General features: G+C 46.6%; 1 protein-coding gene across 1 annotated transcript; it reads left to right on the plus strand.

Moving 5' to 3' along the window:
* The first annotated feature begins 9,583 nt into the window (after positions 1 to 9,583).
* Positions 9,584 to 13,807, plus strand: TRIM52 (tripartite motif containing 52). Its single transcript, XM_079772825.1, has 2 exons — positions 9,584 to 10,745; positions 12,956 to 13,807. The coding sequence occupies exons 1-2, from the start codon at positions 9,957 to 9,959 to the stop codon at positions 12,959 to 12,961; spliced, it is 795 nt and encodes a 264-aa protein (XP_079628951.1). The 5' UTR covers positions 9,584 to 9,956; the 3' UTR covers positions 12,962 to 13,807.
* Positions 13,808 to 15,101: the final 1,294 nt, after the last annotated feature.

A 15,101-nucleotide genomic window follows, 5' to 3' on the forward strand; every position in this document is an offset into this window, starting at 1 on the left:
TCTGCACTGCCCCTCTGCTGCTGGCTTTGCTCATCCTCCCCCACCTGGCCGTCTTCTCACCTCAACATGACATCTGCCTGGGGGCCTGGGCCTCGGGGGACCAAGGGGCTGGTAGGCAGGAGAAATGTCCAGAGGAGAGATGTTGACATCGACCGCCCAAACCTGCAGAGAATTTTTATGAGTTTATTTGGGCCAAATTGCTGACATGCCAGGAAGAAAGATCGCAAATGCTCTGGAGACAGCTTCTTGGTTTCTTTTGTGCATTTAGCATTAAGGAAGGAGCTAGTGCCCTGGCTGGTTTAGCTCAGTGGATAGAGCGTCAGCCTGCAGACTGAAGGGTCCCAGGTTCGATTCTGGCCAAGGACACATGCCTGGGTTTGTAGGCTCGATCCCCAGTAGGGGGTGTGCAGGAGGCAGCCGATCAGTGATTCTCATCATTGATGTTTCTATCTCTCTCTCCCTCTCCCTTCCTCTCTGAAATCAATAAAAATATATATTTTTTTTAAAAAAGGAAGGAGCTAAGGAAGATGACTGGAGGGATTACAGGATAATTAACAAGATTATGTGTTTTCCAAAGGGTAGTGTTCTGGCATCTCAGAGGTGTGCTAACTAGATGCACAAGAACAATGGACAGGGCCGGCTTAAGGTGAAGATAAACCGTTTACTACAGAAGTTATAGGCCTGGGGCATGCCTGCTCACCATGAGCACCCAGTTAGGAATTTATGACCAGATCACCCTGTGAGGTTACTTTCCACAGAACCCCTTGTTCATCCACAGAGGGGGTACACTGGCCTCTAGCCTGGGGGGACTCTTCCTCCACTTTCCTCAGTCTCTTGCTAACAGTGGAGCCCCCACCCCTAACTTCACACACTAGACAGAACCTAGCAGGCTTCCTGCTACCAGGAGCAAGGTCATCCTGACCTTCAGGGGTGTCTCCTCTGGAAATGGATGGCGAGGTCCTTGGCAAATAGGCATCACTTCAACTTTTTAAAATCCTATTTCTCTGAGAGGCTAGTTCAGGGCCTTGCCCATAGAACCACAAAATGGAACTAAAGGGATCCTGTACTAGCCCCTGACCACTGGAAACACTCACTGCCCCCACGCTCCGTCATGCTGCCTCCCTCCACTGAGGTCCTGTGAGTCCTTCCTGCCCAGGCCATGAGCTCCTTCGAGCACGCACCTGTTCCCTCCCACCGCACCCCCGGCACACACTGATCTGAGTCTGGTGCGCCTGCAGAAGCGGGCCATGGAACATGATTCAACCAGCACCCAGAGCCCGGCAGGAAGTAAACCCAGGGCCCGGAGTCTAATTCCACAGAGGGATGAACACGCCCAGAAAGCACGGTGGTCCACCTGGCCAGGCACCGCAAGCACTTTCACTTTTGTTTACCTGAAGAGCAATGGCTAGTCAGTGTTCCCTAACAAAGATGAGGGCTCTGGGCCCAGCTGGACTCTGAGCCACCCCCCAGTCACCCCTGCCAGGAGGGAACCTTGTGAAGAGAAAGGGCAAACGCAGAGGCGGTTCATCTTAGCCCTGCGTGTTCCCCTGGGTGAGGCCAACAGCCACCACAGTCTCGAGTGTTCAAAGGCAGGAGGGCGAAGGAGGAAGACCGTGGCCCCCTAGGAGCGGAAGAGGGGCCTGCAAATCCGGCAGGAGCGGAGCGACCGCTGAGCAGGGCTCTTCCCTCAAATCGCAGACCCAGGGGAAAGCAGCTCCCGCCCAGCGGGGCACTGGCTTTGTGTCCCGGGCCCAGACCAGCTGTCCTCGGCTCAGAACCACGGCTCTCCACCTGCTGACCGGCCCCTGGCTCCCACAGGGCAGGGCACCTGCCCGTGGGTGAAGAGCCAAGTCAGGCTTCCAGTCCTCAGGTCACCCTGAGCGCCTGTCCCTCAAACCACACCACTGGCACACACCTCACCTGCTGACCACCCTGGAGTCGGGATCCAAACCTGGACCTTGTTCAGGCTCCCACACTCAGAGCAGACTTCTCTGCTGCTCTGTGGCCCGGCTGGAGTCATGCTTTGGGATTATGTGCCGAATTGATGAATTCATTAGTGAGTGATAATGAATTGTGGGTATTCAATGAAAAGTATTAGAATTCCCACCCAGCAAACGGCGAGGCTTTCTTACAAGCCACCTCCGGTGCACCCGCACTCCCCCCATTTACCCTCACTGTCCGGCCAAGCCTGCCGCCTGAGGTCACGCTCCAGAATTCACGTCGCCCCGGGGAAGCCTCTCTGGACCTCTCTGCTCTGAGGTTTCAAAGCGCCCACACCCGGTCTGCAGGATGGCCCGGTGACTATCGCAGGACGTGCCCAGGCGGCCAGGGGCTGGCCTCGGGGTCGGCGACAACGCTGGCAGGAAGGCCCCTCCCTGGGCTCATCTTTTTCTCACTTCTAACCTCTTGGAGAAGCTCACAGGGCGGAAGCAGAAGAGTGACTGAGGGCACAGGCTGTTGTGTGGGTATCTTTTTAGCCTCTCCTTGGCCCGGAACTGCCGCATAATGGAATAGGAAGATCAGAGTGCAGACACACAGCCTCACCTCAAGGCAAACAGCGGGAGGAGGGAGCCAGCCTGCCATGATGGCAAAGGCTGACCCTCACTCACTCAGGCCCCTCCAGGCTTCCTGGCTGCAGTGACCAGGGAGCCAGAGCCGTCTAGTTACTGCTGGGCTGAGTTCAGGGAGTGAGGCTGTGCTGAAATCCCTCTTCCCCTAGCAGTGGCTGGGGGCGGGGACGCAGGGGTGACCTGCAGGCGCCCAGGTGGGTAGCCTGGCCCCTGCCTGACCCTGAGTCCGATGGGGCTGAGGAGGGGCTCTCTAGGGGCTCTCCAGTAGTTCTTAAGCACGCGGCCTCCCTGCTCTTCCCTGCTATGCACCGGGGGAGAGGATGCAGGAGGAACATCCTGGCTCCCTGGTGCTCCATCCAGCCCCCATCCCGATCAAGAGATGAGGTGCCTGGCACTCAGCATCTTCAACAGCTAGGCAGGTGACTGAAGAGAAAGCCCATTGAGACAATGAGTCAGGGCATAGGCAGAGCTGAGGTCTCCCTAAAATCCCTGATGGCCAGAATACACCACTTCTGAGCTCTAAGTTTATGTGCTTCTGAGGACTGGTGGGATGTGCCAGGCTGGCCTGGCCTGGACTGCTCTGGGGAGGTATCTGGCAAGGAGAGACCTGAGGGTGTACTCCAGCATTTCTTTTAATATATTTTTAAAATACATTTTATTGATTTTTTTACAGAGAGGAAGGGAGAGGGATAGAGAGTTAGAAACATCGATCAGCTGCCTCCTGGGAAACTGGGTAAAAGGAGTGAAAAGATGAAGAAGTACAGATTGGCAGTTACAAAATAGTCACAAGGATATAAAGTACAGCATAGAGAATACAGACAATAATCTATACTTATAATAGGGTAATATGCAAATTAGTCAGTACCTCATCACGTAACAACCAATCAGCAGGAGGGTGGGGCAGTGAGCTATGAGCAGAGGAGAGCTACAGGAGGGCGGGGCAGTGAGCTATGAGCAGCAGTGGGCGGGACAGCTGCAAGATATCTACCTCAAAATGAAAGATACAGATAGACTACAAGTAAAGGGCTGGGAAAAGTTATTTCATACAAACAGATATGAAAAAAAAAATCTGGGGTAGCAATACTTATATCTGATGAAATAGACTTTAAAACAAAGGCTATAGTAAGAGACAAAAACACTACATACTGATAAAGGGAGCAATTCAACAAGAGAATGTAATTTTTGTAAACATTTATGCACCTAACATAGCACCTAAATATGTAAAGCAAATCTTTATGGACATAAAGGGAGAGACTGCAGTAATACAGTCACAGTAGGGGATTTTAACACCCCATTGTAATAAATGGATAGATTTTTCAGACAGAAAATTGACAAGGAAATGGTGGCCTTAAATGATACACTACAGCCCTGACTGGTTTGGCTCAGTGGATAGAGCGTCGGCCTGCAGACTGAAAGGTCCCAGGTTCGATTTCGGTCAAGGGCATGTACCTTGGTTGTGGGCACATCCCAGTAGGGGGTGTGCAGGAGGCAGCTGGTCAATGTTTCTCTCTCATCGATGTTTCTAACTCTCTATCCCTCTCCCTTCTTCTCTGTAAAAATTAATAAAATATATATATTTTTTAAAATGACACACTATATCAAATGGATATCTTCAGAGCATTTCACCCCGAAGCAGCAGAATATATGTATTCAAGTGCCCATGTAATATTTTCTAGTGTTAACATAAAAACATTCAAACCTGTAAAGATTTTTTGTGAGTTTATTTGAGCCAAACTGTCAACAATTGCCAGGAAGCAGAACCTCAATGGATTGAGATAATGCTCTGGAGAATGCCGGTTACTTCTATATTTATACATTGCAATCAAAGGAAGGGAGTAGGTGGGTTACATGAAATCCATTGGTGATAGACTAGAGAGGCCTGAGAAAGCAAATCAGGGAAACCCCTGGGATTGGATAAAAAGTAAAATGATAGGCACATACTTAGGTGGGTGCAGGAACAATAAACATGATAACAATGAAGGAATTTGTGGTCTCTGTCCTGGCGCCCAGGCACATTATGTTGTGCCCCAGGGGCTCCAGAAAAAGGGAAGTTACAAGTTACCCAGACATTTCAAGGGTATGTTAGCATAGATGCAAAAGGACAGATAGGCTCAGTTAAGGTAAAGGTTAACCTTGTCAGTGAAGATACCAGGCCCACCATGACTGCTTTTAGTTAAAGTTTAATTTCAGACCATCCTTGGTGGTGACTTTAGGTCTCTGAGTTTGCAAGACCACCATGCAGGCCTCCCCTGAGCTTGTCAGGTTAGCATGTGGCCCCTTTCATCTACACTAGGATAGACCATGTGTTACAACACAAGTTTCAATAAATTTAAAAAGAATGAAATAATGTCAAGCATCTTCTCTGACTATATGCCATGAAACTAGAAATCAATCACAAAAAGGAAGCTGAAAATCAAAGACATGGAGGCTAAATAACATTACTAAACAATGAATGGGTCAACAATGACATCAAGGAAGAAATTAAAAGATACCTTGAAACAAAAGAAAATGAGAACAGAGATTTCAAGATGGCTGCAGAGTAGGTGAAGGCTGCTCCCACCTGCTCAGCCCCAAACCAGATTTACAGCTAAATTATAGAGCCATCAATCTGACCAAGTGAAGGCTACCTAAACCAAAACATTATAACCAAGGACTACATAGTGCTGGAAGTCCTAGCCACAACAATCAGACAAGAAGAAATAAAAGGCATCCAAATTGGAAAGCAGGAAGTAAACTGTCATTATTTGCAGAGGACATGATATTGTACATAGAAAACCCTAATACTCCAACAAGAAACTACTAGATCTAATAAATGAATGTGGCAAAGAAAGAAAAAAAGTTAATATTCAGAAATCAGTGGCTGTTTGTACAATAACTAGAGGCCCGGTGCACGAATTCGTGCATGGGTGAGGTTTAGCCGATCAGCCCCTGATCAGGGTGGGGGTGCCAATCAGGGGTGGGACCTGTGGGGGGGGTGTCGATCCCACCCTGGTCTAACTCCAGGTTAAACTCCCAGTCGAACTCCCGGTTTATAATATAAAAATATAATAATTTGTATATTAGCCTTTTATTATATAGGATAAACTATATAATGAAAAGAGAAACTAAGAAGACAATCTCATTTACAATTGCTTCAAAAAAATAAAATATTTAGAAACTGGACAAAAGGGGCCACATGCTAACATGACAAGCTCAGGGGAGGCCTGCATGACGTTCTTGCAAACTCAGAGACCTAAAGTAACCACAAAGGATGGTCTGAAATTAAACTTTAACTAAAAGCAGTCATGGTGGGCAGTTACGTCCTAGGCTGGTATCTTCACTGACAAGGTCAACCTTTACCTTAACTGAGCCTATCTGTCCTTTTGCATCTATGATAACATACCCTTGAAGTGTATGGGTAACTTGTAACTTCTCTTTTTCTGGACCCCTTGGGGCACAACCAAATGTGCTGGGTGCCAGGACAGATACCACAAATTCCTTCATTATCGTGTTAATTGTTCCTGCACCCACCTAAGTATGTGTCCATCATTTTACTTTTTATCCAATCCCAGGGGTTTCCCTGCTTTGCTTTCTCCCGCCTCTCTAATCTATCACCAATGGATTTCATGTAACCCACCTATGTCCCTTCCTTTGGTTGCAATGTATAAATACAGTTGTAACCCACCATTCTCCGGAGCGTTATCTCAATTCCTTGAGGTTCTGCTTTCAGGTATATGGCGACAGTTTGGCTCAAATAAACTCACAAAAATTCTTTACAGGTTTCAATGGTTTTTTTAGGTTAACAAAATAATTTTAACCAAGGATATAAAAGGCCTATACTCAGAAAATTCTGAGACTGAAAAAGGAAATTGAAGAAGATACAAATAAGTAGAAGCACATACCTGCTCATAGACTGTAAGAATTAGCATCATTAAAATGTCCATACTACCCAAAGCAATCTATAGATTCAATGCAATTCCTATCAAAATACGAATGGCATATTTCACAGAACTAGAACAAATATTTCGAAACTTTATATGTAACCACAATAGACCTCGAATAGCCACAGCAATCTTACAAAAGAAGAACAAAGTGCCTGAGTGGTGTTGCTCAGTGGTTAAATCATCGACCTATAAACCAGGAGATCACAGTTTAATTCCCAGTCAGGGCACTTGCCCAGGTTGCTGGCTCGGTCCCTAGTAGGGCGTGTGCAGGAGGCAACCAATCAATGTGTCTCTCTCACATTGATATTTCTCTCTCTCCCTCTTTCTCCCCTGCCCTTCCAGTCTCTCTAAAAACCAATGGGAAAAATATATATATCCTCAAATGAGGATTAATCCATAAAAAAGAAAGAAAAAATAAACAAATGGGAGTATATCAAATAAAAACCTTTTGGCCCTAGCCGGTTTGGCTCAGTGGATAGCATCGGCCTGTGGACTGAAGGGTTCCGGGTTTGATTCTGGTCAAGGGCACATGCCCAGGTTGCAGATCCCCTGTGTGGGGCATGCAGGAGGCAGCCGATCAATGATTCTCTCTCATCATGGATATTTCTCTTTCTCCCTCTCCCTTCCTCTCTGAAATCAATTTTTAAAAAAATTTTTTTAACTTTTACACAGCAAAGGAGAGAAGGGCAAAGCAATTAACCCTTTGCACTCGCTTGCTTTTTTCTCGAGCTGCTACCGATGCTAACCGTGTGGAGTCACACTCGACATCCAAGTGCCAAAAGGTTAAGAAAAAAAAAGGCCTCATGAACACAGACAACTGTATGGTGATTGCTAGAGTAAGGAGGGTGGGGGGAGAGAGAAAAAGTGGAGATAGCTGAAACCGGTTTGGCTCAGTGGATAGAGCGTCGGCCTGCGGACTGAAGGGTCCCAGGTTCGATTCCGGTCAAGGGCATGTACCTTGGTTGTGGGCACATCCCCAGTGGGGGTTGTGCAAGAGGCAGCTGATTGATGTTTCTCTATCATCGATGTTTCTAACTCTCTATCCCTCTCTCTTCCTCTCCGTGAAAAATCAATAAAATATATTTTTTTTAAAAAGTGGAGATAAATGGTGATGGAAGGAGACTTGACTTGGGGTGGTAAACCCACAATACAATATAGAGATGATATATTGTAGAATTACATACTTGAAACCTGTATAAACTTATTAACCAATGTTACCCCAATAAATTTAATAAAAGAATAAAGTAAAATAAAATAGAAGTCAGGATAGTGGTTACCTGAGGGTGGGAAATGAGTGGAGGTAGACCCGAGATTTCTGGGGGTGCTCAGATTTCCCCACCTACCCACACCCTCCCCCTGCCCCCATGGTTCCTTGGGTTCTACCATGACCTCCAAGAAGGCTCCCAGATTGCATACTGGGAATCTACTTGATAGTTCCCTAACAAATAACACCAAGGATAGGTGTCCTGGCTTAGACAGCTCAGGCCTGGCTTTCAACTCCCACCCTCTCCAGACATAAGGCTCTCAGAACCATTAGGATGACACGTGATGGGCTATTTTTCACCACAGGGTCCCAATTACTTGACTCTATTCAAAGTGGAAGAAAATAGAAGATGGGGGAAGAGTTTCTTCCAAGGCACATCTAGTAGTACATGACAGGAATATAGTCGAAGGTGATGAGAATCCTATATAATAAAAGGCTAATATGCCAAAACCGGTTTGGCTCAGTGGATAGAGCGTCGGCCTGCGGACTCAAGGGTCCCAGGTTCGATTCTGGTCAAGGGCATGTACCTTGGTTGCAGGCACGGAAGATGATGGGGTCAGATCTAGAATGGCAGAAACAGGGAAGAAGAAAGCCTAAGTCTGAGAAGATAAAAATCAGCGGGACTTGATTCATTTATGTACTCAGCATATATGTAGGGAGCACTGGATGTATGTTCCCCACTAGGATAGAAAACTATGTGTACATGGACAGCACAGTTACAACCATCCTTGCTTTGTGACACTTACAGTTCAAGTTCAGGCCCAGAGGGGGGAGGGGGTTCCAAGGTGTGTTGAAGGTTCCATTAGGGCAGGTGATGTTCCTCAAACCAAACAGTGACCAAGTACTGAGGGGTGGAATCACTTCAGTGGATCTTGAACAGCATTTACTGAAGCAAAATAGAACACATCAAGCTGCCTTGAATGCCATAAGAATAATTTCCAGAAACTGTGTTTCTGTTACAGATGTGCAAGTGTGTATTGGATCAATATATGCAATATACTTTTTACTGAGGGTCAAGTAAAAATAGTTTAAAAAAACAAACACCTTAGAGAACCTTCAATGAACGGTAACCACGCGCCTATAACTCTGTACTCCTTGAGGAGGCTAATTATGTCTTACTCGTTTTTTTGTTATTGTTGTTCCTATAACGTGGACAGATCAAAGTGGATGGATAAATGAATGGATTATGCAGGCATGAGATGACTGGGTGGCTAGATGGAAGAATGAAAAATGCATGGATGGGCGAGTGGATGGTGAATGGAAGGATGAAGAATGGAAGGAGGGAAAGGGTACACAGAAGCTGGTGAGGGCACGCTGAGTCTGAGGTACCCGAGGGGTCGCGGGACAGTGGAGATGAACTCAGAAGTGAAGGTCGTGGGAGAAGTCAGGGTGGGGAAGCAGAGGCTCTGCAGACACAGCAAGAAGGGTGCACTGGTTTGAAAAGTTAAGGTGGAGGCACACCAATCCCAAAGACAGATACTTTGACCTTGCGGCCACTCCACGCCACCGCCAGCTCAATCCCACGTGGCTCCTCCGCCCCGCACCCCGAGCGCGGCCGCTGCGAAGCGGGGTCCTCCGGTCACGAAGGACTCCCTCCGGCTGGAAGCGCCGAGGCGCGCGGGCACTTGGGCTGGTTGCGCACGCAGCGTCCTCTAGGTCGGGCTCGGAGCCGGCTCCCCGAGCGGCTGCGGGACCCTGTGTCTGCGTCCTCACGCCGCTCAACAGCTCAGTTGCTCCTCGGCCTCCACGCGCTCCCCGCAGGCAGTGCCCTCCCGCCGCCCACCCGGCTCCCGGCGGCGCGGCCCCGCGCACCATAGAGACGAGGTCCGCCGTCGGCCCAGACCGCCCTCCCGCGGGTTAGAGCGCCCTCCCCCCGTCACTCTTGGTCGCCGGGAGCCGTTAGGTGAGGAAGCCGGCGGCTGAGGCGGACGCCGATTGGGCAAACTGCGAGGGAGGGAAAAGCGTGCCGCGACCAGCGTTTGCTTGCTGAGCCTCGAAGGGGAGTGAGGCCGCGGCCCGGTCCACCCCGCTGCCCGCGGAGCGCGGCCGTGAACCTGGGCCGGGGCCTTCGGCCTCGAGCCGGGAAGAGCCTGAGAGGGAGCGAGGCTTCTCTGCGGCCTGAGGGGGAGGAGGAGGGGGAGGGCGGAGTCGGTCTCATCCCCGCTCCTTGAGACCAACACCTGCCGACAGCGCGTTGAGATGGCCGACCATCCCACTGCTCCCAACCCCGTGCAGACCCTGCAGGAGGAGGCGGTGTGCGCCATCTGCCTCGATTACTTCACGGACCCCGTGTCCATCGGCTGCGGGCACAACTTCTGCCGAGGGTGTGTGACCCAGCTGTGGGGCAAGGAAGACGAGGACAGGGACGAAGAGGAAGGTGACTGGGAGGAGGACGACGACGGCCAGGCCGTGGGGGCCGCCGGTGGATGGGACAACGCCATTCGAGAGGTCTTGTACCAGGAGAGTGCTGACGAGTTGTTCCAGGGCCCAGAGGCCGAACCCTGGGTCGGAGACAGTGGCCTAAGGAATTGGGACAACGTGGACTACGTGTGGGACCCGGAAGAAGAGGCGGAAGATGGGGACTATTACCTGGAAGACCTGGGAATTGACATCTACGAAGAGGAGGAGGTACTGGAAGAATATGATGAGGAAGAAGAGCTGTATCCTGACACCCACCAGCCTCCTCCCCCGGCCCCTCCGGCCCCTCCGCGGCCGTTCACCTGCCCCCAGTGCCGAAAGAGCTTTACAAGTCGCAGCTTTCGCCCCAACTTGCAGCTGGCCAACATGGTCCAGGTGATTCGCCATATGTGCCCCACTCCGTACTCAGCGAGCCTGGGGAATGACAAGGGTATCTGCTCCAAACACCAAAAAGCCCTGAAGCTCTTCTGTGAGGTGGACAACGAGGCCATCTGTGTGGTGTGCCTAGAATCCAAGAGCCACCAGCAGCACAGCGTGGTGCCATTGGAGGAGGTGGCGCAGGAGTACGCGGTGAGAGGCTTAAATTAGGGAATATGGAAGTTTGTTTAATTTTTTTTTGTTAGAGATTGAGGGTGGGGGTTACAGAGGAGAAGGATGAACACATGTGGACAAAGGCTGAGGCTGTCTTCCCCAGAGGAAGCTGAGCAAAAACATGACAGAAGCTGACCATTGTTGTCATTCCCTTTCAGTAAACCTACCCCAGTGGTCGGCAAACTCATTAGTCAACAGAGCCAAATATCAATAGTACAACGATTGAAATTTCTTTTGAGAGCCAAATTTTTTAAACTGAAACTTCTTCTAATGCCACTTCTTCAAAATAGACTCGCCCAGGCCCTGGTATTTTGTGGAAGAGCCACACTCAAGGGGCCAAAGAGCCGCATGTGGCTCGCGAGCCGCAGTTTGCCGACCACTGACCTAGGTATAAGGGATAGAGGTAACAGATCCCTAGCACTTAATTTCTGTCTGATGTGAGTTGAGTTTATCCCTAACCAAGATTCCAGGACTCTTAACACATAGGAATGGAAAGCTGTAGTACTTGAAGATAATAGACTTCTAAGCACAAGCAGTATCAAAACATAACGGGACTACTAAGAGCAGCTGGCCATGCCCCACTACCAACTGGCCATGTCCTGATCACTTTGTTTCCCTAGTATGATGTAGAGTGAAGGACTTAGGATCAGATGACCTGTCAGCATTACTTTTTCCCTAGGCTTGTTACAATTAAGAGATCACGTGTGCCCTGGCCAGTGTGGTTCAGTTGGTCGAGTGTCGTCCTGTGCACAGAAAGGTCGCCAGTTCAATTACCGGTCAGGGCATATGTCAAGGTTGTGGGCTCAATCCCCAGTCAGGGTGCATGCAGGAGGCAGGCGATTGATGTTTCTCTCTCCCCCCTCCCTTCTTCTCTCTAATATATATATATCTATATCTATAGATATATAGATATCTATAGATATAGATATATATAGAGAGAGAGATCATGTGTTAAAATATTTTATAAACCATAAGGCACTGTTTACTTTTATATTTTACTTTGTCTTCCCTTCTTTGGATTTTGACTTGGTTAATGCCTTGCTTTCTAGTTCTCATCTGAGTATTAGAAAGTTGACTCAATGACAAGTCAGTGTGAATACTATCTTCCTTACCAGAACCTAGGTGATGTGGCCCCTTGCAGTACCCAAGGAAGAAGAGGTTGTCTTCAGGCCCATAAAAGCCTTAACCTGGAGGATATTTAGTAGCAGCTGCTCACATCTCAGTAGTGCTTTACAATTTATAAAATGTATTTCCTCATGTTCTCCTACAGCAGTGATTTTCAAACTGTGTGTTTTCACCAGTTAGTGGGTCTTAAAATAAATGAGTCATGCCCAGCATTATTTAAAAACTAAATAGAAAAAAAAAAACTAAATAGAAAATATCAGAGTGCATGGAGCAAAGGAAGGGTATCTATAAAAACTGTTTCAACTGGTCGCTACGACACTCAACACAGGAGCTGCCCCCCCCTAGTGGTCAGTGTGCTCCCACAGCCAACCTCCCTCAGTCCCTCTCCCACACCCCTCCCACTCCCAGCTGGCCAGCCTGGGACTGGGCCCCAATCCCCAGCCAGGCCGAGGGACCCCACCCGTGCATGAATTCGTGCACCAGACCTCTAGTTGTTTTATAAAACTTGTAAATTATATATACACATGTGTATACTTGGTCCAGAGTAAAAGGTATTGCTTACTCTGAGTTGCAGTCAAAACACAAGCAGAACATCATATATTAGACATTATCCCCCCACACACACTCATTTTACAGTAGCTATTGGTAACTACACAGTTAAGATAAATCTTTACAAATCACTGCTAATTCCATATTAAGGTGACTTTAAGGACAAACCCAAGCACCCACTTTCCACCAGGGTAATAATTAAATTTGCCTACAAATGGAACTATGTTCTGTACACATTGGGGTTTTAGTACACTGAAGCTGTGGAAAAGTAACCTTACATTCCTCTGTTAGAATTTTTCTGGAAAGGATTTGAAACTGGAATTTTAAAAGCCAGTTTAAACAAGAGAAAAGAGGTGGTCTCTTCAACTGGGAAGGTGAGAAAACACTCATTTGAAACCTGAAAATTATTTATAAACAAATTCAGTTAAAGAAATTGGGGATAATCCCTTTTGAAATATAGAATATTTAAAATAAAACCTTTACTCTTTTTTTTTAATGTTTTTATTGATTTTTAGAGATAGAGGAAGGACGAAGGATAGATAGAAACATCAATGATGAGAGAAAAATCGTCAATCGGCTGCCTCCTGCATGCCCCCTACTGGGGATCAAGCCCACAACCTGGGTATATGCCCTGACTAGGAATTGAAACAGCAACTTCTTGGTTCCGGGTTTGACGATCAACTGCTGAGCCACACTGGCCGGGCTTACTTTGAAATACACACCAGAACTTAGATATCACTGCCAAACATAGGAATTACAATGAAAAGGTAAAAATCTTTTGTTTTATGTAAGTTATGTGTAAATTGATAGTAATTGGCATATTCTTTCATTCTTTATACAGTTCAGTTTTGTAACTTGCTTTCAATGGTGAATGCACATGATTTAGAATTTTACTAAACAAAAGTCTTATAATAGTTAACATTGTATAAAGAACTATTTTTGTACAATAGCTTATTTAACATACATTATCCATCTCACAGTTCTGGTTACATGAATTCTCTCGTCAGCTACTAATTCAATACAAGTTTTTTATCTACTTTGGAGTGGTCAGGCTTTTTAGATTTAGGCGTTATGAATAGAGTTGTTACTTATCAATGATTTTCAGGAATAGGAGAGAAAGGCATTCTCCCCCCCCCCCCCCCCCACGCACACACACACACAACTTATATCAGCATTGCAGGGTATGGGGAGTTATAGTGGGTAGAGCAAGGAGCATTCAGATGAGGCCTATACTACTTAATGAGGTATTTAACAGGCTAGGTAGCCACAGAGTTCATTTATACTATTGCATATCCAGGATAGTTATATTGTTTTGAGTTATAATGTTCTTTTTTTTTTTTTAATTTTTTTATCCTATTGTTCAAAGTATTACAGATATCACCTACCCCCTCCCCCCCCCCCCTGCATGTGCCTCCTCCACCTTCACCCCACTATTGTCTTATGTCCATGGGTTATGCATATATGCATATAAGTTCTTTGGTTAATCTCTTCCCACCCCCACCCCCCAAAGTCAATGTTCTTTTAAAGTTTAAGGTTTAATTTTGTATAAAAAGAGGCTTTTTAGCTCTGAAAACTTATTTACATCTTCCTTTTTGTCCATCCCATGAGTTAGAGTTCATCTTGACTCTTCAAGCTAGAATCAGAGGATTATGAAAGTAAGATCATTTAGATTTGACCAAGGGCACCATTAAATGGTGTCAGGTTTTAGGCGGCAGATGGGTGCATAAAAAGAAAATGAACAAAGAATTTCACCTACGGGGGCTCGGGCATAGCTGGATGCCTGTATCGCCCTGCCACCCAGCTGCCGCCTATAAAGTCATTCATCGCTCTGCAAGAGGGACCAGATGCTTCCATCATCAATACTCCTAGTTTATGTTTTTTCCTTTGACATAGCTAAAGATGACAGCCAATTTTTTTTGAGATTTTTATCAAGCATATATTCACGTTATGATGTAGAAGATAGGGTCTACTTCTCCAGTTGAGTTATTTGAGTGTTGGGCAGTGACACCATGCCAAACACTGTTAAATTTATGCCATTAAAAACAGTGTTCTGCAAAGCACAATTCTCTGCAGCTTTAAGATTGGACTGTATTGGAATATTAACAGGAATCTTCAAAGGCCATGAAAACTTAATGTTAAATAGCCCTTTTAATTGCAAAGGAGAAACTTGTGAAACCTTACATTCCAAGTACTGTCACAACTTTAAGAGGAAATTGAGGAATCCCAGAATTTCTTCATTTACTTCTGCAGTTTTAACAACAAATTGATGACTGAGCATATCACTCTTCAGGTTTTAAAAAACATCAGCTCATCTTTCTTTGCTATTAGTTGAGATGAATCTACTGACAAAGGAAATTGTGCTTTGCTTATTATCACAGTTAGGCTTAAAAAACCATGGATGTGCTGTTTTCATAAGCCTCGTACTTGACCACTAAAGACAACTTTTTTTTGAAACTGTATCAAGTAAACTGAGTTTGTTGAAACGTTATAGTATTTATTGATGGTGCTACAGCAATGGCATGTTTTAGATCTGTTTGTTTCGTTTTGGGGGGCAAAAATTGAAGAAAATCGGTATTCAAGATGTTCTGCAATAGTCAATGCCAACCATAGACTTCCATCTACCTGCCCACAATCTACTGGAAATCTTCAGCCTTGCTGTCA

Source organism: Cnephaeus nilssonii, assembly GCF_951640355.1.
Source record: "Cnephaeus nilssonii genome assembly, chromosome: 5".
NCBI classification, from domain to species: Eukaryota; Metazoa; Chordata; class Mammalia; order Chiroptera; family Vespertilionidae; genus Cnephaeus; species Cnephaeus nilssonii.

Excerpts from the sequence above, each read along its gene's own strand:
- TRIM52 (XM_079772825.1), top strand. The coding sequence starts at position 9,957 with ATGGCCGACCATCCCACTGCTCCCAACCCCGTGCAGACCCTGCAGGAG.